General features: G+C 31.8%; 1 protein-coding gene across 1 annotated transcript; it reads right to left on the reverse strand.

The window, feature by feature from the left end:
• Positions 1 to 1,716: 1,716 nt before the first annotated feature.
• Positions 1,717 to 22,970, reverse strand: LOC128164927 (sushi, von Willebrand factor type A, EGF and pentraxin domain-containing protein 1-like). Its single transcript, XM_052829039.1, has 16 exons — positions 22,846 to 22,970; positions 21,868 to 22,081; positions 18,915 to 19,069; positions 18,085 to 18,286; positions 17,630 to 17,805; positions 17,365 to 17,527; positions 17,033 to 17,230; positions 16,677 to 16,850; positions 16,285 to 16,467; positions 14,467 to 14,649; positions 11,304 to 11,432; positions 6,783 to 6,974; positions 5,862 to 6,044; positions 3,849 to 4,046; positions 2,407 to 2,598; positions 1,717 to 1,913 (listed from the first exon to the last, which is right to left on the reverse strand). The coding sequence occupies exons 1-16, from the start codon at positions 22,951 to 22,953 to the stop codon at positions 1,717 to 1,719; spliced, it is 2,847 nt and encodes a 948-aa protein (XP_052684999.1). The 5' UTR covers positions 22,954 to 22,970.
• Between the last annotated feature and the right edge of the window lie 68 nt (positions 22,971 to 23,038).

Genomic DNA, 23,038 nt, shown 5'->3' on the forward strand with positions numbered 1-23,038 from the left:
GTATACATTTACACTACTTGACCATTTTTAACTTCAAATTCAGAACCACTATCTTTGGAGGCATAAAATTTATAATTTTAGTGAAAAACTTTATTGGCTTTCTTAATCAGTTAGTTTCTATTCAGTAACAGCAATAGTAAAAAAGGTTTTCAAAAATTTAAAATGCACTAACACATTATGGCCATTTTGGCCCCGTCCTTGAGTCAGAACCCCTATCCCTGGAGGCAAGAAATTAACAACATTTGTAAAGTACATGATTATGAAATCGAATCCAGTTTTCCTTACAGATGTGTGGGAGTAAAGAATAATATTTTACCAATATATAAAGGCACTAACACTCTATATATTTTGGTCCTGTCATAGAGTCAGAATTCCTATATATCCCGGAGGCATGAAATTCACAATTTCGATGGAGGGTTCCTGGTCTACATAATTTTGAATTCAGTTTTTCATGCAAATGTTTGGTTGTAGAGAAGACATATTTGAATATTATATGCATTTATACTGTATGCCCATTTTGGCTCCCACCCTAAAGTTAAAAACCTTATCCCAGAGGACGTAAAATTCATTATATTCAAAGACGACTTCCTGATCTAGATAATTATGATTTCATTTTTTTCTTACTGATGTGTGGGAGAAAGGAAGGTTTTTTAAATAAAAAAAACAAACAAAATAATAAAATAAGTACAATACAATATAATAAAAACTATATGCATTAACACTTGGCCCTGCACTAGAGTCAAAACCCTTATCCCGGGGGACATGACATTTACAAATTTGGTAGAAGGCTTCCTTGTCTACAAAATTATGAATTCATTTTTTTATAGATGTTTGGTAGTAAATTTAAAGAAAAAGATTTTAGAAATAATGGTCAAACGTTGACAATTTTGCCTTGCCCCTAGAGCCTATATGATGCAATTGTCGTGGTAAATAACAATTTATGTCCCCCTAACACCAAAGTTGCTCACACTAAATTTGATAAGAATTGGCAATATAGACGTCATTAAAGAGTTAAATTGACATCTTTATACCTTTGATGATGAATGATATTGTACAGGTAGCTGAGTTCCCACTGTTGTCTACTGCTGTGTAGGTGACATTTACATCCTCAGACACAACAGTTCCTTGTTTGAAGTTGTAAGGCATCACAGTCACATTTTTTACCAGTTCTGAGTTATCCGTAGCAGTTGGAACAACAAAATTAGCGGCATCCATTTTATCAACATAAAACGGCAAAGTATGACAGTTTAAGAACTTTGGTGGCGTAACATCTAAAATTAAAACAACAAAGGCAATGAATAGAAAGTGACGTTCTCTTATGGGTCCACATAGTTTATGAGAGCTGAGCATTCCATATAAATAAGATGGTATATGTGTGTAAGAATAAAGACGTATTTAGACATTATAAACATCGCATAATGGGATAGAAATGTATGTTTTAATATAGCGGTTCATGCTCTTTATCATTTTTTTTTATCCCGCACCAAATTCTTGTCTACAGAGAGTACAAATCTGATTAAAATTTTAACATTTAAGGGAGAAAAGCAACCGTCTTGTACATTTGAGGATAAGAATGTAAACATTTCTTGAACTGGCTTGTTTCTGTCCGAAACTGGCCAAAATGTTGCCAAAAGATATAAAAGCAATAATATGAAGTCCTAAATGTCATTTTGTTTAAAAATAATATACATACAAGAACTTTATCTTTTAAACAGGTTAACCTGTGCATATTGGTATCTTTGTAGCATTCCATTTGGCATTGTTTACATCCTGTTGTTGACACAATAAAGGTGCTGATGGGACTGGTTCATATCCTGGTCGTAAACATTTGAAACGGAGTAGCTCCCCGACCTCATAACTCCTAACCTCTTGAACAGCTCCCCCTGGTGTTCCAGGGTCTGTACAGCGCCCCACTGGATACATATGGAGGAATGTTAGCATGTTGTAACATAGATATAAAACAATGTCAAATTACGGACGCATTCGTCATTTCATTTGTATTATTATTATGTGAGGCCTAAATTACAAAAACATTCTAATGTAAGGAAACAAAAGAAAGAAAGAAAATAGATTAATTAGTTACTGTTAACAAAAGATATGGCATAATGAGAGTGCACATTTCATATACAATATATTAAGTAACTCTCATGAATGATGATAATTATACACATGCACTTTGAATCAGTGTAACTTACATACTATTTAAAGGCCTAACAGGTGAAAATATTCTGTTCTATCGTCTTAAATATTCATATAGTTGAATGTTATTCCAATGTCTATTTATTTCCTACTGCGTCAGGCTGATAGATTGTATGTTTCAACATTTAAGCCTTGAAAATCTCAACATTAATTATTAAACATGTTTTGCATAAACATTTTTCTATTAAGATATTCTAAATCAGTAACCTGCACATGTGAGATTTCCAAAACTCCATCTTCTGTTCTCCTGACAAGTGACAGTGTAGTCTTCATTTACTGAGACTCCACTACGGACTAAGCCAGTTATACAGCTGAAGTTAAAGCTACTTCCATAAAGGGTGTCAGTGTAGATGTAATCCTCCGCACCAGGCACATGCTCTGGTAACCCACAATCAATCACTGAAATATAACAAGAGATATACATGCGGCTCTGCTTATCTCAGCACCAACGACTTTTTTAAACAAAAGATGCTGATAAGCTGTTGATTTCGAATATAAGAACAATAAATAACGCATGCCTAATTTCACGTTTATTCTGTGTCTGTAGACATGAACATGTTTGAAATATTAGAATGAAACATTATACATCATTATTTATTTATCTCAAAGATGTAAACAAATATAATATATCTTCAAAAAATGTTTTACACTTGTTCCAAATTGATCACAACCTAGGAAAAAGCAACGATCAATTTTTAAAAACATGTTTTATTTGTCGTTCGAGGAATAAATCTCGATCCTCTTTTGTGTGTCCATTTAAAACCCTCTTGGGGTAATATTAAAAAAGTAAAGTGTATTAAATCTCGGTTAATAAAGAATATGTTATGTGGTTCCTGCAAATCTTAATAATTGCGGATTTTTCTATATTTGTGAAAACAAAAAAAAATTCTACGTTTTACTTTTTACGATTTTAACAAGACCTATTGGCCACATGTTTAAACGCCGACCAAAGCAATGCAAAATTATGATATAAAGGTACGTTTTTCATATTTGTTAAAACATGAAATAAGATTATCATTCTCGTTTTGTTCTGCTCTTCAATTTTAGCTTGGACAACGCTGTGTATGCATCCATATATGAAACATGGTATTTATCTATTTATTTTTCTATCAATATAACAAATATTGTTACAAATTGAATATGAACAATATATACAATTTTTTTAGCTTCGTTTTAATCGATATTGTATTAAGTTCCATTTCCTAAAAAGCGATATTTACTGTACATATTTGATTAAACATTTATTTTCAAAATGTTGTATTTGTACTTTTCGTTTAAAACTTTCTCAAAATATTGTGTAACTTTGCTTCTCAGTTATTTTCATAGCTCCAATGTTTCCGAAGAATTTTTATCAACTATTCCCTCATACAGCACCCAGTTTATCTCTCTCTGACCCTAAACTTGCAACTTCCATACAGATATAAGCTTAGTTCAACAATTATTTCATAGTTTTAGCTATACATTCTAAAAAGAGACTTCTAAGGTGTTTAAATCTCAAGAATAATCATGGAATATTATAGATGTAGTGGGTCATTGATCATTAAATCTTTTATATGTACTCAAAGGGAAAAACGCTTTTCTAATATTATTTCTATCGATCTCTCTGTATCTAAAAAAATAGCTGTTAATAAACTCAACATAACTCTGACCTGGACAGGTGAGATTATCTCCCAGCAGTCTGTAGATCGTCACACCACTTTCCCCACAATACAAGGATAAATTGCGAAAACCAGTTCCATATCTGCATTCAATGGTAACATCAGTACCAAAGTCCACGCTTGTATCATTTGGAATAATTCTGTTGTAATTAGGATCTGCACTTAGATTAGGTGTAACACAGCTTCCTTCTACACCCAAAAAATATCAATATTAACGTTTTTATATTGTCTTAACAGTCTTATTAAATTGATGAAACTGTTACAAAATACATATGAATTCCTCAAATTAGTATTGTTCACTTATTAAGATTTACAGTCAAGTCGTACACAGACCAACTCGTATACAGGTCAACTCGTATACAAAATTTTCCGCTTAAAAAAAAAGAAAGTCAACTCGTATACAATTTAAAATGTCCGCATAAAAAACTAAAAGTCAACTCGTATACAACAAATTCCGCATATAAAATATGTAGGCAATAGATTGCTAGCCGTATATCTGACTTATGTGACTTTAATATTTACTTTTCATTTAATTTTCACTCATTATATATGAATAAACAAATTTTTGACTTATAAATCAATGGTATATTACTTACAGTTCGTCGACAGGAAACACACAGGTGTCTTACTATGTTGAAAGAAGTTTGAGAAATGACATATAAAAGCGGAAAGTTGGATATATTTTTTTCAAACAAAATAATGAGGAGTATCTTAATTAGCCTTTGAGAAGTCATCCGTTTGGAGAAGCAAGAAACACCGCGCTTGTTGTTTTAACAATTATTGTTTTGATGTGTAGAAATAATTACCAAATAAAAATGATTGGATTGACACAATTATTTTTGTTGTTGTTGTAATTTCACATCGTTACCGAGTTTAATGATAATGCACAATTATACATGTATGAATTTTGCAATCTTTGTAACATCCATTTTATTCTTATATGTCCTTTTTACGCTGAATTAAGGAAGCAATATATAAAGAAATTTTATTACAAGAAACCAAGTGTTTTTAAGTTACTTTTAAATTACTTTCACGTTTTGTTTCTAACTTTTTGTATACGAGTTGACTTTCAAATTATGGTGATTTTTTGTATACGAGTTGACTTTCGGTTAATTATACGGGAATTTTTTTGTATACGAGTTGACTTTCGTTTTTTATGCGGAAATTTTGTATACGAGTTGACCTGTATACGAGTTGGTCTGTGTACGACTTGACCGGACACCCTTATTGACAGTAAAGGCGGCAGGGGATAGTTTCGAAGGAAAGACCCGGTCAAAATTTTGAAATAAAGGGAGAACCTGGGGTTTGGCTGGTTATTTGAAGGGGTATAAATTAATAGAATATTTATTGCATTCATTTTGTGGATAGAGGAGCTCATGTCAATTTCATTGATATATGACACTTTAATACTGGTAGCACTTTTCATCAGATATGGAATGAAAATGCGAAACTGTGGCCAAAATTTTCACTTTCGGTTTTGTGCTTGAAAAGTAGGGTGGGTTCAGAACACGAAATGTCACTCGAAAAGAAGGTGGTTGACCCCCCCCCCCCCAATCAACTGGTGATTATTTGCATGGGTATACATTAAGCTACCAATCCTATGGTAATTTATGGCAGTTGCTCGGGACTGGAGCGTGGTTCTGGACCCGTGAAAATGTGAAAAAGGGCAATTTTTCAGAAAATTTTGAGACCGTCCCTGGCTATTCTTTATAGTACTATATGTAAGTTGTACTTGTTTTATTCTGAAATGTTTAAAAATTCTCAAGAGTCGGGACCATGTGTCCCCTGCATGCAAACCAATTTTAGCAAATTTAAAAACCCACTGAAAAATTAAATCTCATATATGAGCACTATCTGCCTCACATTTCCTCGACCAAAAAAACTATCCCCTGCCACCAAAATAGTACATGATATTAATCATATTGTAATTTTTTTTCATGCATACAGGTTAGAAATCTCAGATGTCAAACGTAATTTAAAGCTTTATATGAGACGTATTCTTACTTTTACAGTGTAGCATATCGGCAGACCATTGTCCATGGCTTTCACATTTCAAAGTGTGTGTGTTAGTTGTGAGAAAATAACCATGATCACACTCTATATCAATCTGATCCTCATAATAAAAAAGTTTCTTGTTGCTTAAAATCTTTCCATCCAACAAAGATACTGGTTTTTGACACTGAACCCCTAAAATTGAGAGAAAAATATTTTTGGTTATTGTAGCATTTTGGCGAATTAATTGTGAAGACAAAAATGTGATTATATAAAAAATATTCAAATTCTGATAAATAAATATGAGGTTTTAAAAGTGTGGTGCTGTCTAAGCATAAAGATAACTTTGGGGCTCAAAATCCCTTTTCCAGAGCAACAAACTTTGAATATTAGTTTATTGTTTCAAAAATTGTTATATATATATATATATATATATATATATATATATATATATATATATATATATATATATATATATATATGTGAAAACTAAAACATCCATTGTCAGGCGACCAGACTTGTTTTGGTTATATTTCTAGTTGCTGTGATTTGTTTTTCGTCGTTTTTAGCGATGACTAGTTTTATGTCCTTGTGTAAATGGTAAAATATTGTTTATAAGAAATCAGCTCTCCGTCAACCAAGTCATTTTGTTTATTGTTGGCTATATATTGAGCGTTCGAATTATATCTAAAATAGTGACATAATTGGTGCGAACAATTTGCCGGTAAAAACTAAATAAAAAAAACTATAATCAAACAATTTTAGAGTTGCAGGCGGAACACTATTCTTAAGGAATATATAATGAAAATTCATGATTTACCAAATATTGAGTGTTTACACTCAGCTTTCATAATTCATTGTCAGAATCTAATCCTTCGTTTGATGATAATTTGTATTGGAGGTTAGACATCATTATATTTGTTAATCACTTACTGACACAAGTATGGTTAATTCTTATTTTATCTCCGGCTCGTGTTCCCGTTTCTCCATCTGCCAAGCTAATGTTGTTAAAGTCAGGATAAGCATACAATTCATAACCTGCCCCACAGGAGCAAGAATACGAGCCATCATTATTGGTACATGTATCACTGCATCCTCCATCATCTACAAGGCACTCGTCAATATCTGTTAATTAAAAATATTTTGCAATCAATGTCAAATAAATATTTTTAGTGTCAACATAAATTTGCAAAGCTTGGTTGTACTTTATATAAAAACGCATTTAAATTTTGTCTATATTGAATGATTTGTTTGAGTTTAATTTTCTGCACTGTATGGATATTCTTCCAATACTGTGGTTTCATCAATATTCGTTGAATACCAATTTTCGTGGATTTCGTTTTTAAGTTGATCCACGAAATTAAATGTTCATTGAAGTTCAATTTCAACTAACATTTTGTATTGATTGGATCATTGGCCACGAAATTACGTATCCTTGAAACTGTGGTTTTTAGACTATCCACGAAAATTGATACCCACGAAAATTAATGAAACCACAGTAAGTAAATGAAAACTAAAGATTATGCAGATATAAACGACGAGAAAAGAAAAAATCCTATATAAACTAACTAAGCAACAAATGAATACGACTCTTGTAAATATTGATAATATCATTTATGTTTCATGACCCAATGACAGTTAATTATCAATTGTAAAAGATACAATAATTAAAGCTGACATGAATTCATAAATGCATTTTGTCGCCATATTAGTTTCGATCACTCCTCTACTACCACTGGAGTATATATACCGGTTGAGAAAGTGACGGTCGGTTGCTTTCCGATCGAGGCATTCAAGTTGCATGGATTCTAAATGCATGAAATTCCCATTGTAGTAAAATGTTTGTAATAAAGTATAAAGGAAACCACAATCAGTAAAATACAAAATATATCTTTACTTTGAAAGAATTTTCAAAGTATCCGTATTATTTTGCACAGGTAGTGTTGCCTTACTTCGCATGCACATCGAACACGTGTGTCGTTCATATAGAGTGCATAACGTCTGCATCTTTTTAAAAAAACACGGCGGTACTACGTCCAACACAGTAGCTAAATGATAGTAAATCCAAGACAGTAACAAGGTTACGTCATTTCCATCGGTTTCTACAAAAACGTCTCGTTTCTAAAATCCATGCGGTCATTGAAATTGTTTGATCTGCCACAGTGTCATGTGTGGTTTTCACGTGTGTTAAACATACACACGAAAACGGTCTACACTTATCGAAGAGTTTTGAGGATCTGTGCCTTGATTTCAGTCTGTCTTGTTTCGTTGTTTATTGGATATTCCTTGCCAGTGCAGTGGTTATCATGTTATTTTTGTTCAAAAAGCGTTTATATACGTCTTTTCCTCCAAGGAAAATTGTTCAGGTGTATGAATACCTGAATGCGGTGAAGCATGAATAGTGCTCTCAGCGTAATATAGGGGGTGTGAAGCGATGAGCAGAACAATAGAAATCGACAACTAATATGGCGGTAGTCGGAGATAAAAGGGAATTAATGCGTGTTTCAGAATTCATACCGGTCTTAACTGCCGAAATTTATAAAGAACTTTATCAATCCAATTATCCAAACAATTGTGCAAACAAACCCGGATGTAAATATCATATCATTAAAGGGTGAAAACAAGAATACATATACATTCTAAGGTCACTGAAAACATGTTTGTCCTGACCTTGTATCTATCTTATTTAGATTACATTTTCTGGCACTAAGTTATCGTCAGAGCCAAGCAGTTTTAGACGCAAAATAATGAATATTCTGTTGTTTACATTCTTTACTTAAAATAAACCATGCTACTGTTTAGGGAATGGTTTGGTAAATATCAATTTTTAACCGGGTTTTCCAGCGGAAAATCCGGTTATTAAAATATGGTGAAAATGCTGGGCGGGCGGGCGGGCGGGCAGCTGCAAAAAGGGTACCCTTCTTGTATGGATAACTCTTTCTATAAAAGAATTAATTTCCGATAATTTATGAACAAAATACCAGCTGTTGAATTTAGTCATTTTTTGGGGCAAATTATTGCAATATTATTGCATAAAGGATACCCCTATTGTACGGATAACTCCCCTACAGTTTTCAAAATAAGAAATTGTTCTTTTGTAAATCAATTGCACATATATCAGATGTGTGCATATTGATAAAATTTCGATTTTTGATATTTTATGATAAAAAAAAAATACCAGCTTTTGAACTTAGTCATTTTTTAGCAAAATATCGCATATGGGTACTCCATTTCTCTGGATACGGTAGGTAGTGTTTATCAATTCAAGGTTGAAATGGATTATGGATACAGTTCACATGAAAAGAAAACCCGGTTTGCTGTCACATTTACAGCTTTTCACTTGTTAGAAACTGCATCTAAAGCAGATGGAAAAAATGCAACTTTGGGCTGGCATAATTATCCGGCAAAATGTTTTATATACTGCTAGGAGTTAATTGGCTTTTTATGTGCAGTGAAAAATATATTTGAAACACACGACACGTGAATCCATTTTTTAACATATTCAGTGTTCCTTTCTTTCAGGTAAATCAAAGCCTCGTTTAATTCAAAAAAGTTCGGGAAGTCAAAACCATCTCTCTGTTCACTAAAATTTAAATTTTGATCTATGACACAATTTTCGTATACATGTTCAATTAAGGATGACGTTTACTCAGAATGAAAAAATTCCACTGATGATAATGAAAAGCCATCTGTTGTATGTTATAGACCTTTGATTTTAGTGTTATTTTTCTATTTCAAAAAAGTAGGTCAATGACTTTAGATATGGTATCTTTTATCGTTTTTAAGCATTTTTTCATTTTTTTTGCAATTCATGCCATACGATTATTTTAATGAATACGTGAGGTAAAACCAACAGAAAATATGCAAATATGCAAAATTATAAAGACTAAGATATAAAATCTGAAATTTTCATATTAGAATTCTACCAAAAATGTTTGCGCGGAAAACAAAATCTGCAAAATTTAGTCCGAAAATTTCTCTGTTTGGCTAAAAGTCTATTTTTGTTTGAGCCTAATTCCTAATATAGTAGAAATATCGAATGTTATGTTAACAATAATTCATTTCATAATTACTTTTTGTGTTTAGAACAAATTTTATTCATGACATTGAGCTTTATAACAATCCTTATTGAGAACTCAAACCCTGAGTAAACAACAACCTTAAAGTGTGATAAATTTTACTGATTTTTGTGAGTAACGGCGCTCCATAAAGTGCTACGGTCAGCTTTTCACTGACTGTTAGACTGGTTTCGTGCACAAGTTCTTCTGACCTTTCGTGGATGAGAGATGTGTCCTTTGTGGTTTTTAACAAAATGTCTTACACATGGAGGACCAGTATGCCCTATGTCTATGTCTGTATGAGATGAAATCCTGTGTGGAGTGTTTGAAAAATTTTCCTGTATGGTAAATCGTGTAAAAGAACAGCAGTGCGAAGTATATTTACTAAATAATTATAGTATATAAATTTGTTGTCGTTTGCTTAGTGTTCTATGATATTTTTGTTCCATATGAATATGAATTATGGTAACCCGACGGTTAAATGTAATGTGTTATTTTTTTAACAGTAGGTTGAACTTTTCACTGAGAATCCGACAATGAATAAAATTCTAGGTGAAAAGTGGATGTGGTCAACTGTACACGTGACACGTACCAGATTATGCATTATACAAGAACGTGTGATGAATCCTTAACACCAGATCAACATAAATTGGTCTCAATCATACATGTACCTGCTGCGAGTGTATTTGTTAAATTATCCAAAATATAACTTTCCAAAAATATTGTTCGGACTAAATATTCATAAGTGAGATCAGTCGGGTTATTTATTCTCTTAATATATATGTCGGGGTGTTTAGGGGGTTAATTTATTTTCTTGATAATATTGTTTGAGTGTGCAAATTGCGCGTATTGTGTGTTTGAGAGAGTGTGGGTAGAGAGTGTTGTATGCAATAGCTATATTTTCTTCTGTACACTGTTAATAAAGTTCAGTTTATAAACGATGGCCGTTTAACACAAAATGTGACAGTCAACATAGAAAATTAGAAAACAATTTGGAAAATGATGTTAATAAACTATACGTTTTCTTTACTTGCATAACTGAAGCTTTGCTGATTATTACTTCCTTATTCATTTTGCAACATCAACGCATATTCTTCAATTCATGTAAAACTGAACATTTCTATTGGTTTATTAACAAAAACCCGATGGGTAAAATCCTTCACACGACCAGTGTTGCCTTTAGTTAAACTCATGATCACCAGTGTTATTGTGTTAATATATTGATTCTTGAATTGATATGTCTAGTAATTGTTTACTGATTTCCCAGATATAATCTTTATTATTCAGAAAAACAAGAAACAGAACATGCTTAGCCTTGCACATGCAAAAATTTATTTGACAGCTGTGGCTTTCAAACATTAATCACTTTATTTCAATTAAGTCACTATTATATTACCTCTACAAGGGCCTGATGAGATTAAACGTGAAAAACCATCTTTGCACTTGCAGAAATATGAACCAACTGTATCCACACATTTTGTGTTCAAAACAGATTCACATGGTTTCCCTGTGCATTCATCTTTGTCTACAACAATAAATATGAGCAAGTGAGTTTTAATTTTGGAGATCGTAATTTTATTATATCAATATAAGGTAGAGGTATTCTAATTCAATACTATATACAAGTAATAGAAGGTTCAAGGATTTAAAATTAAAGTGTCACCATATCCAAAGCTTAAATAGTAGTTTTTTAACATGTCGTTTGGAACAATAAAAATGTATCAAATACATGTATCACCAAAAACCGAAAACAAATCAACGAAGGAAAATAGGAGTATTCTAAAAATATAACATTAATGCATAAATTGTTGTTTCATATTTTGAAATTATTGGTTGCAAAATCGGAGAAAAATAAAGGACAACTAGATATGATCTCGTTGCGAGCAACGAGAAGGTCTTCCATGCGATTTTTTGAAGGTCATCTGACTTTGACTTTGATATTTGACCATTTATCTCCTTATCGGGGCAACATAACAAAATTTTGATGGTTGAATATTGTAAGGAATATCATTCTCAGCATTTTTTTTTTATTCTATATTGATTTTCAAAATAATGCTTTTTTAAATATTTGTTCTGTTTGATATAAGTTATCAAAGTTTTGGATTTCTGGTCCCTTAAAACCCCTAATTACGGAACACTTGATAAAATAATAATAATTTATTGTTTAATAAAAGTGAGATAAACATTTTTGCTTCCTAAACATAAAACAAAATATTTTTCAGTAAAGTTCTATGGATTAAATCCTTTAGAGCTCTTTTGGCCCCTAATTTGAGGGACCAGCCCTTTTTTCTTGATATCAAATGACAGGTCTTTTGATATCAAACATATTTTGCTCAACAAGTGTTTAAAAATTTTACCGGTCTTTTGTAAAGACCGTTTAAGTTCGATGGTTGAATATTGAATAGAGTATCATTCTAAGCATTTATTATTCCAGATTGCTTTTCAAAATATTTGTCCTTTTTGAGATATAAATGATTGAGGTTTTGAACTTCTGGCTTTAAAACCCCTAATTACGTAACGCATGATAAAGTTTTGATAATATGGAGTTCAATATGTGTAAGATAAACATTTTTGCTTCTTAAACATATTACAAAATATTTCTCAGAAAAGTGCTATGGAAGAAAGACTTTAGAGCCTTTTTGGCCCCTTAAATAAAGGGCCAGCCCCTTTTTCCTGACATCATATGAAAGGTCTTTTGATATTAAACATATTTTATTCAACAAGCGTTTAGAAATTTGTTACCGTTTTCGAGCTATCTGGAATAAGACATTTTAGGGGCTGACTTCTTATCTCCTTAATGGGGCCAGATAACGAAACTTTTTTAATTGAAAATTATTAAAAACATCATTCTAAGCATCTTTTATTCTATATTGCTTTTCAAAATATTTGTCCTTTTTGAGATATAATTGATCGAAGTTTTGGACTTCTGGCCCCTTCAAAAACCCCTAATTACGTTACGCATGATAAATTTTTTGTAATGTATGTTTAATGTGTGTAAGATGAACATTTTTACTTCTTAAATATATTACAAAATATTTCTCAGTAAAGTGATGTGGAAGAAAGACTTCAGAGACGTTTTGGCCCCTAAATTGAAGGACCAGCCCCTTTTTCTTGATGTCCACTGAAAGATCTTTAAAAAAAAATTTTTAATTTTTCTACATGTTTTAACAAAATATTTTCGGCAGAAAAAAATACATAAAGAAAACCCAAGAAAAATCACTTCAATTGTTAAATCTCAATTTTCGGGTCCAGGCGAGCTTCGGTGCCTTTTGTGCCAGACATAAATGACTCACTTTATACAAAACTATAATTATTCGTCTATAATTCCTGAAATTTGAATTTGATATCTTTTGTCATTTAGGTGGAGTACGACGGACAAGCTGACCCTCTAAAGATCGCTAAAACGTCAATATCTCTGAAACGGAAATGACGTCATTAAAATAAAAATTTTCCAATAAGGTTCAGATCAATATCTATCAGATCTGAAAGTTTCATGAAAATCGGCCGAGCCATTTTCGAGAACTCGCGTGCACAAAATTTGTAAGAAAAAACCCAAAAATATTATTAATTGGGAAGAAGAAACAATAAGGTCTTCCGTTGGAAAATATATTCCCCCAAGAAAAATCATAATTACCGAGGGTTTTGCCCGTGGGAAATATCATTTTTCTGGCGGAATAAATCTTCATGTTTCCCGAACATTCATGCAATAAAAGTTTTATTATACCGAACAACAAATGATTATTCAACATACGTCGATTTTTTATCATTTTTCGACTTGTCGAAGTCAATAAGGTCGTGATTTTTTTGATTTTTTTTTTGGGGGGGGGGTTCGATTGTCTATCTTTGTTTTCATAAATTCGAATCCAATATAGTAAGATTTTTTTTTGTGGCGTAAATTAAAATGATTAAATATGTTTGATTTCATCATATTTGTCAACATCGTGTGTTCATATTGGCTTTTTCATACTTTTGGGATGAAAAAAAACGAGATTTCCGAAGAGGTGAGACATAATATATATACCCCGGGAGACACGACGTTTTGTCGCCCGGTCACGTGATTGTCTAGAACCAATCAGATGTCGCGTTATATAGAATAATCATACTGAGGTATGATATTATGTGTATTGATAAAGCAGCAAAAAATTAGCTTTTGTGTTAATATCAAAAGTATAACAGAAAAACACTTTGAAATCCCTTCAGTTTGGTGAATTTTTAATCAAGTCTGTACATATATCGACAGCCGAGTAGAAAAAAACGAGTGACACATATGTAGGATATTGACTATAATTATATTTCTATAAAGTTTAGTTGTCAATATGTTTGAAAGAAAAGTTTTAACTCAGCACACCCTGTCTGTCTGTTAAAGTAAAAGAAGTAAGTAACTTTTTCTAGGTGATTTCTATTAGATTAAATTATGAAATAAACAGGAAATGAAACCTTCTTCATATATTTGTTAAGGATTACATAAAAATCGATCTTTTAAATCAAGTCTTACTATGATCTTAATAGATAAGAGACGTTGAAAAATACAATCAAACATGGATGAACTAACCACTTACTGACACACGGTTCCAATCCAGAAAACAAAGCATCATTCCCACACGTCACATCTTTTTCAGATAAAGATGTACCATTTACAATGAACCCAGCACCACACTTCAGCTTGGCGGTCTCTTTATACTTAACAACACCACTTGATTCAACTTTACCATACATCACTTCAGGTAAGGGACATTTTATCTCTAACAAAAAATAACGTCCCTAAAGTAACTGTGCAAAGGAAACTATTTCACATTTTTGCATGGCTTAAATATTTTGAGACGATTCTAAAGAAATAAACCAAAAATTCATCGATTATATCCAGATGCAAAACAGATTCACTTGTTACAAAAACATTATTGTTCTGGTAATAAGCAAGAATATATGCCATGTTTTAATACTGGTTATCCAAAAGGATAAAAACATTAACAAACACCAAGGGGCAATATCGCTCACCTGTGCAACAAAGGACATCAAAAATGCTTTAGACCATCTCTATAGTATCAAATACAAAAATATATCTACACACACACACACACACACACACACACACACACACACATACACACACACACACACACACACACACACATATATATATATATATATATATATATATATATATATATATATATATATATATATATATATATATATATATATATCTTGTTTCGAAAGTCAAATGTTCTCCACATTTTTTAAGGTAGTACGAAACACCCGTGAAATTCATTATTTTAAATATATCTCAAAAACACAAAATAATGGATTAATATTAATTTTAATCCATTATCTTAAGAAAACAATATAAATCATACCAATGAATTACTCAAGACAAAAAAATTCACGTACCCCGTATTTTAATAAATTCGAAACCTACATTTGAATGGTGTTCGTTTGATTTTGCTCGAAAAATTATAAATTTTTACATTGTCAACGGGAGTGAAAGGGGAAAAATAAAACAGTGTTGATTGTTTCCCTGAAACAGTACGTAATAAAAAAAATTATTAGTTGTAGATGAAAAACAATTTAGAAATTTCACAGTATTAAAGAGCCTCGTAAAAGATATTTTACTTCTGGTTATTAATCCAGACAAGGTCATTTTTATAACAGTGTACCATTTTCTTGGTCAACATTTTTTACCTTTTACCTGACCATGTGCCATGTTATTGTTTTATATCACTTACGGATATGAAACGGTGTTACTATATACCCTTTTTATCACATGTTTATCTCAATATGCGGTGGATATCACTCGTGGGATAAATTCTTTGATTTTATACTGTATGTTGTTACGCAATGTGATGTCATAATTAAACATTGGTTGATTGACGTAGAATGAAAAAGTAAATAATTAATTCAGCTGAAAAGTGTGGAGTTGTGAATGTGAAGCATTTGATGTTGTTTCAATTTTATTTCATTAATTCATAAAAATGTTTGAAAATTTATTATTTGTTAAACTTCAAGGAACTTTTTTTTCCATGCGTAAAGTTGTTGACGTCCTTTAGATAAAATGTTGTGCAGAGCACAATTAGAATTTAACAGAAGAAGTTGAGAGTAACAAAATACTTAGTAGAACATGTGATAAAAAGTTGAGATTAACAAAATACTTGGCATAACATGTGATAAAAAGATTTTTTTATGATTTGCGATGGTATATGATTTTTATCCAACTCGTTGTGTGAGAGATTGTGAGATCCTATATATCTTTCTGTATCGATTACTAGTACTTGTACAAGAAGATGAGGAATGTGTTCGTTAGGCATTCATATTTCCAGAGGATTATCTGTATAATGTATCGAGTATTAATATGTACTATTTCATTGTTATATAAATCTTACTTGTACAAGAAGGTTTAGGATGTGACCATGTACTATTTGACATACAGTGGATGTACACAGACCCAAGAAGATCATATCCTGGGTCACAGCTAAACATCAACACCGAGGCAAAATTAGTCCCACTTCCTTCAGTAATGTTCCTATTTCCATTGGCTGGATCACTTATTGGGCTGCATTGTTGAGCTGGAATATTAATTTATACCATTAATCCTTAATTCATCCCATTAATCATAAATCAGTACCTAGCTTTTGCATAATCCAGCTATGTTTTAAGTACAAAATAACATTTGTTTACCGGTAAATTAATCGTGAATCAAGCATTGTCACAAAGAAGTTATAATAATCTTACAGTATTGTGAAGACAAGAGGCTGAACTATTATTTTTTACTTACCATTGCAGCTTGGCTTAGCCTCCCACATTCCATTCTCTTGACATTGGATGGTGGCTGATCCTCTAAGAGTGAAGCCACCTTTGCATTCATATGTTGCATTATCTCCTACCTTTCCACCTGTTGCACTTTTAAGGATTCCATTTTGAACAGCTGGGGGTGTGCTGCAGTATGTAACTGCAATTGTCAAAATATCAAAAAATTCATTTTTTATAATCTTGTTTATTACTTTATCTTTTTAAATTATTATGATTAGCAGAAAAGATCGTAAATTGTTATGTATTCGAAGAAGCATCAATTATTAAAGTAAAAAGATATTAATAAATAAAACATTTAACTACATGACAAACAAAACTTACTCTGGCAGTCAGGTATTCTTGATACATTCCACTTTCCTCCAGGTAAACATTTCAGAGCAACAGAACTTTCCCTGTTGTACTCCTCTTGTTTGAACGAGTATCCTGGTTGACAGGACAATTCAATTTCTGTGTTAAGGGCTTTGTACTTATCCGATACTGACTTTATGGTCCATTGTGAGAGTGTTAATATGGGGCAGTCTAATGAAAAAAATAAAGATATGCATACAAATCATTATTTTAAATAATCTAGCAAGATAATGTACATGTGTGTATATTAGTACATTGTTGTATATTGATCTACATATTTAAACAGTATGTTCCAACAGCCTTACCAACAGAGAACTCAGCCTTGAATCCTTTTTCAACCAATACCAGGTTGGACTTGAAGGTCACATTGAGGTATCCATTGGTAGAGCTAAATATTTCAGTAATGTCCGAAGTGCCTGTCAGCCCACTTCCAATGTGCAATGCTGTACCGGCAGTGTCATTGTAAAGCTAGTTAAAGTTTAAAATTCAAATAGCCAGTACCAATACATATGCCTGCAAGGTCAATACATTGGTTTATACAGATAAACATTTAATAAAACAATGACTTACCTCTACATAATCAGAATTGCTTTTAAGTTTAAATTCTGTGAATCGTAGAGAAATAGGTTTAACTTCTCCTGTATTGCGTGTAAGAATCCAGGCACATGTGACATTGGAAGGATATCTGCCAACTTTATAGCCAGGTGAATAAATAGTTCCTTGTTGCTTCATCTCAATATTACAACCTTCATAGGCAATATAACAATCAGATTGAATTCTCAAAAGAAAAACCAAGAGGTTTAATCCATTTAAACACAGGAGTTAAATACTGCATGAAAAGTTATCAGGCGGAATTTGAGAATGTCAAAAATAATTTTCAAAGTTGTACAATGTCAACAAAATCATATCAAAGGAAATGTTATCAATTTATATCTTACACCTATAGTACATATAGTAATTATGCAAGGAATTAAAAAACAAAATTAAAATAATGAACATTTTGAAAACATACAAATTTATACTACCTTCCTTGTATTTGAGCCGAAATCCTCGATACTTAGTATACTCATGCTCATCTGTTGAGAACACAACTCTAACAGATTTGCTTCTAGATATGTAGATTGGATGCATAGGAGTTTTATTCAACGTGAAAACTTGAGGTGCCATTAAGTCTTCTCCATCATAAACTTGAAGGGAACTGCTTGTAGGCAAATCTACCTCTAGAAACTGAGACAAAAAGAATTTGTGTTAATGTTTTATTCATATTCAAGAGGGTTTTGGATGCCATTCATCTTTAAAATGATCAGAACAAGAGTATGTTACAGCGTTGTGTACTATAAATGGAACTAAGTATTATAAAAAAAACTATAGCAATTAACAAGTCAAAGTACAAGGACCTGCCATCCCAAAAATTTATAAACATGCAGTACCAATTTTACCAACAAGAGAAAAATAATTGTTAGAAGCAATAGAAGTAATTTCCAATATTTATGATACAATACTAAGTATACAAAGTAAGGCTATCAAATATTAATGTCTTTGTTCTCAGCCCACATGCACACGTATCTGATTTAACTTTGCACATCTTAGACCAATACATTCAGTGCTAGGTAACGTTAACCATTTATTTGCTTTCCATTGTAAGAATTGCACATTGCTAAAATAAATGAAAAAATACTGCATCTAATTATGAAATGTAAAGAACAATATATAACCGCCCGACCGCATCTGTTTTTGAAAATATTGACCAGATTTTTAGGCCTTACATATTACAGAAAACTAAATCAGTTTTCTCTGATTTTACATAATCTAACCCATAAATCCCACTAGTATGTACAAAATGTGTTTGTTGTACCTCCAATGACACTACTTGGTAAGAATCTGCTGTAATCAACCATTCTAGTTGTAATCCAAATGGAACAGCTGTCCCATACAATGGTGACTCCAGGTTCTGCCAGCTACTGCCTGCTGTCAGCTTCTTCATATTATTCCAAATCATCGCATCTCCAACTAGAAATAAACAATACACACACAGACAGATATAAATATAGAGGGATATAAATAAATAGATATATATATATATATATGTGTGTGTGTGTGTGTGTGTGTGTGTGTGTGTGTGTGTGTGTACATGATCTTTATAAAGAATTTTTATAGATGTTCAAAGCTTATTTTGTAGCTACTCCCTGCATTGACCGAATAAAGGTATTTCAATCAACCAAAGCTACATTTGGCCAATGTTTCAATACTGCCTTGGACATTTATTAACATTTAAATGCATGGTGACATCATCTTTCTTGCTTCGTTTTTTGCCTATTAGTTTGAGGCGGAAATTGTTATATAAATAGGGTATGTTTGAGGGGATATCAATATCAACTGTTACCCTCCCAAACAGGCACTATTTAGTTTAGTATATCAAATGTCGTAATTTAAAGAAAAATTAACTGCTTTCCTATAGAAATGACTTGAATTCTTCGGCGAACCGTACGCCCAAATTTACACGCAAATGAATAATTGTCATGTTACCCATTGTCAAGTGCGTTGCTAACGCTGAGGATAATAAACAAATTATTAACTGCGTCTAAATAAATCAGATTTCGGTATTTAACATGAAAGTATAATAATATATATCATTATACTTTCATGTAAGATACTGAAATCTGATTGGTTTAGATGAAGTTGATAATCCGTTAAATTACCCTCAGCGTTAGCAACACATTTGGCAACGGGTAACACAACGAATTGTTACATGTGCGTAAATTATGCGCGTACGGTTTGCCGTAGAATTCACGTCATTTTTATATAAAAGCAGGAAAATTTCTCTTATATTTAGAAATTCGGTACAATAAAATAAATAGTGCCTGTTTGGGAGGATAACAGTTGAAATTGACACCCCTTGAAAACCATTGTCAACCGACGCGAAGCAATGGTAACTGCGTTAGCAACACACTTTGCAACGGGTAACACAACGAATTGTTACATGTGCGTAAATTATGCGCGTACGGTTCGCCGTAGAATTCACGTCATTTTTATATTAAAGCAGGAAAATTTTCTCTTCTATTTAGAAATTCAGTATAATAAAATGAATAGTGCCTGTTTGAGAGGATAACAGTTGAAATTGACACCCCTTGAAAACCATTGTCAACCGACGCCTCGCGTCGGTTGGCAATGGTGTTCTCGGGGTGTCAATTTCAACTGTTACCACCCCCAAACAGGCACTATTTATATAATGTTGCAGGATAAATAAAATGCATGAAAACTGTATTGAAATATAAGCAATATTTGGGCAATATAGGATCGAAAATGTAAAGAGGGCACCGCAAGCCTTGCTCTCTATCACGTTTTCTTACCTTCGCCCATTTATATCTTATATTTCAATGTCCATGTATTTCATATTCTAATGTAATTATATTGAATTATTACCTAATCAAAGTTGTTTTGTTGTCTAATTACAGATTAAATATTTGAGTATATTTTGTTTGCATATGCAGTTTTGCTTAACTATCGAATCCGTTCTATTGAACTGCTGGTCAATAGACAGCGATCTATTAGACAGTCGGTCCATAGACTTCAATCTATTAAACCGCCGGTCAATACACTGCAATCTCTTGGACCGGTAGCGTATTTTAGAACGCGTGTATTTTAAGGCTCCTGATTGATTTCACAGCAATGGGTAGAATGTCTTTTGTCTGTACGTCATACGATATGACGTCATAATTAACTTTGACGTCACGATCTGCATCCTTTCGATAATTCTCTGGGAATGTAACGTAACGTTATAAGTGACCATTAAAAAAAACCGCATGTTTCCTTTATATAGACGCTGATTTAAATATTAGTGATACCAAATTCACTATTATCGATATTGAGTGTCAGATAATTAGCATCTTTAAGCCTCGTATAAGGTAAATGACCATTTATAAACAAATGGTTTGGATATTCTCTTTTCTACGTGTAAACTACAAAAAAAATTAGTCTTTAATGAAATGTTTAATGAGTTGTTTTAATGCATGTAAAACTTTGGCGCATGTAAACGATCAAAACAATCTTAGGGGCTTTTTTGTTGCGTAACGGCACAAAAAACCTTCTGTTATAAACAAATTGTCAACCCTAAAATCTAAAAAAAAAAAAAGGAATTAGGTAATAAAACAATTAATTAATGACTGAACAGTCAATAGACCAGAATTTTTTCCCTCGATGCAGGGAACAGATCAGTGTGTTCTATTGCCTGAGGCCGTTCGCCTGTCATGACACATTCTTATGTCATAAGCAATAAATGTGTGAAGTTCGAACTCAATGTTTCTCTATAAAAAAATATATAAAACGGATACAAATTTCGAACTTTTCCTGCTAGTGACCTTTAACTTGCCAAAATTACCTTGGGTCAATGTCATGACGCACCCTCGGGTCATAACCATATATATATATATATATATATATATATATATATATATATATATATATATATATATATATATATATATATATATATGTGTGTGTAGATAAATAAAGCCTTGGTAAAACAAAAAATACTTAAATAAATAAAACAAAAATAAATGACAACGTTACAAACAACGTTTTTAATTTTGTATTACTGTCTGAAGAGCCGACATGGCTGAAAGCGCTAACAGTAAACAATTTATTTAATTTGGACTGTCGCATTCTGTTTTATTTATTTAAGTATATATATATATATATATATATATATATATATATATATATATATATATATATATATTTATATATTGTTTGTGAGGATTATAAAAAGTTGGTATCAAACAAAAGAACCATAATGCATATAGACACACCTGTTTCATAGTCTACAGTAAATCCACTTCTTATATTTATAGAACCATCCATGCTAAGCTGCATGATGATGTAATTGTTCTGGGAGTAGAATTCCTTATCTGATTGAAGACTTCCTGTTACACTTCCAAGAAAATTGCTCTCTTTTAAAGATATACCTCCCGTCCATACACTGAGCATATCAGCATTTTCCTCCAAATGAAAACTTGAACTTATCTATAACAAAGAATGAAAATTTTAGCACAATATTCGATAATAGCATAGAATTTTCATAGAAACAACATAAGTAATCCTGAAAGTTTCCCTTGCTTTAATTGTGTTCTAAATATTCCATAAAATATGGAACATTTCCATGTTAATGTTGAATAAAAAATAAATACTAGAAGTTCAAAAAGAAAAGGATCAACTATCCACTTTAATGAAATCTTCTATTTATACATGATATACAATATTTATAATTACCTAATTACCATTGAATTCAAGATAAATATATGATAATTTTAATTATGTTTTATAATTGATACTGCTGAAATCAAAGACTATATTAGTTGATGAAATTGAACCTAAACTATGTTTTACTCAAAATTAAAGATCTAAATCAACAAGTGCAAGCTTAGTTTAAATTTACAAAGTAAATAGTTTCATAAGGATCAAATTCAACTGAATTCCACAAATATTAAAGAGCCAATGATATGGTTGTTATAGTTATATATATATATATATATATATATATATATATATATATATATATATATATATATATATATATATATATATATATATGTGTGTGTGTGTGTGTATGTGTGTGTGTGTGTGTGTGTGTGTGTGTGTGTGTGTGTGTGTGTGTAAGCACAGCGCGTACAATTTGATTCATATTTTATTTACATAAGCGCACCACAAAATCAAAACCTAAGGTTTATGCAATCAAGCTTATTATTTTTAACCCAATTGAAATTACAAAAGAATATTAAAGAACTTACTGTAATTTTGATGCGGGCACCAACAGGAGCTTGTATTGTCCATGTACAGAAGGCATTATTATCAACCGAGGTAATTGTTATAGTTCCTGTTTTCCCCTTTTCAAGCATTCTTAATTCAGAGCAACTTGATGCTGTAATTAAGAAAGTAAATATTGTTTTACCAAAAACTGAACTCTTAATGTAAAAATGAAAT

The sequence above is a fragment of the Crassostrea angulata genome, chromosome 10 (genome assembly GCF_025612915.1).
Source record: "Crassostrea angulata isolate pt1a10 chromosome 10, ASM2561291v2, whole genome shotgun sequence".
NCBI lineage: Eukaryota > Metazoa > Mollusca > Bivalvia > Ostreida > Ostreidae > Magallana > Magallana angulata.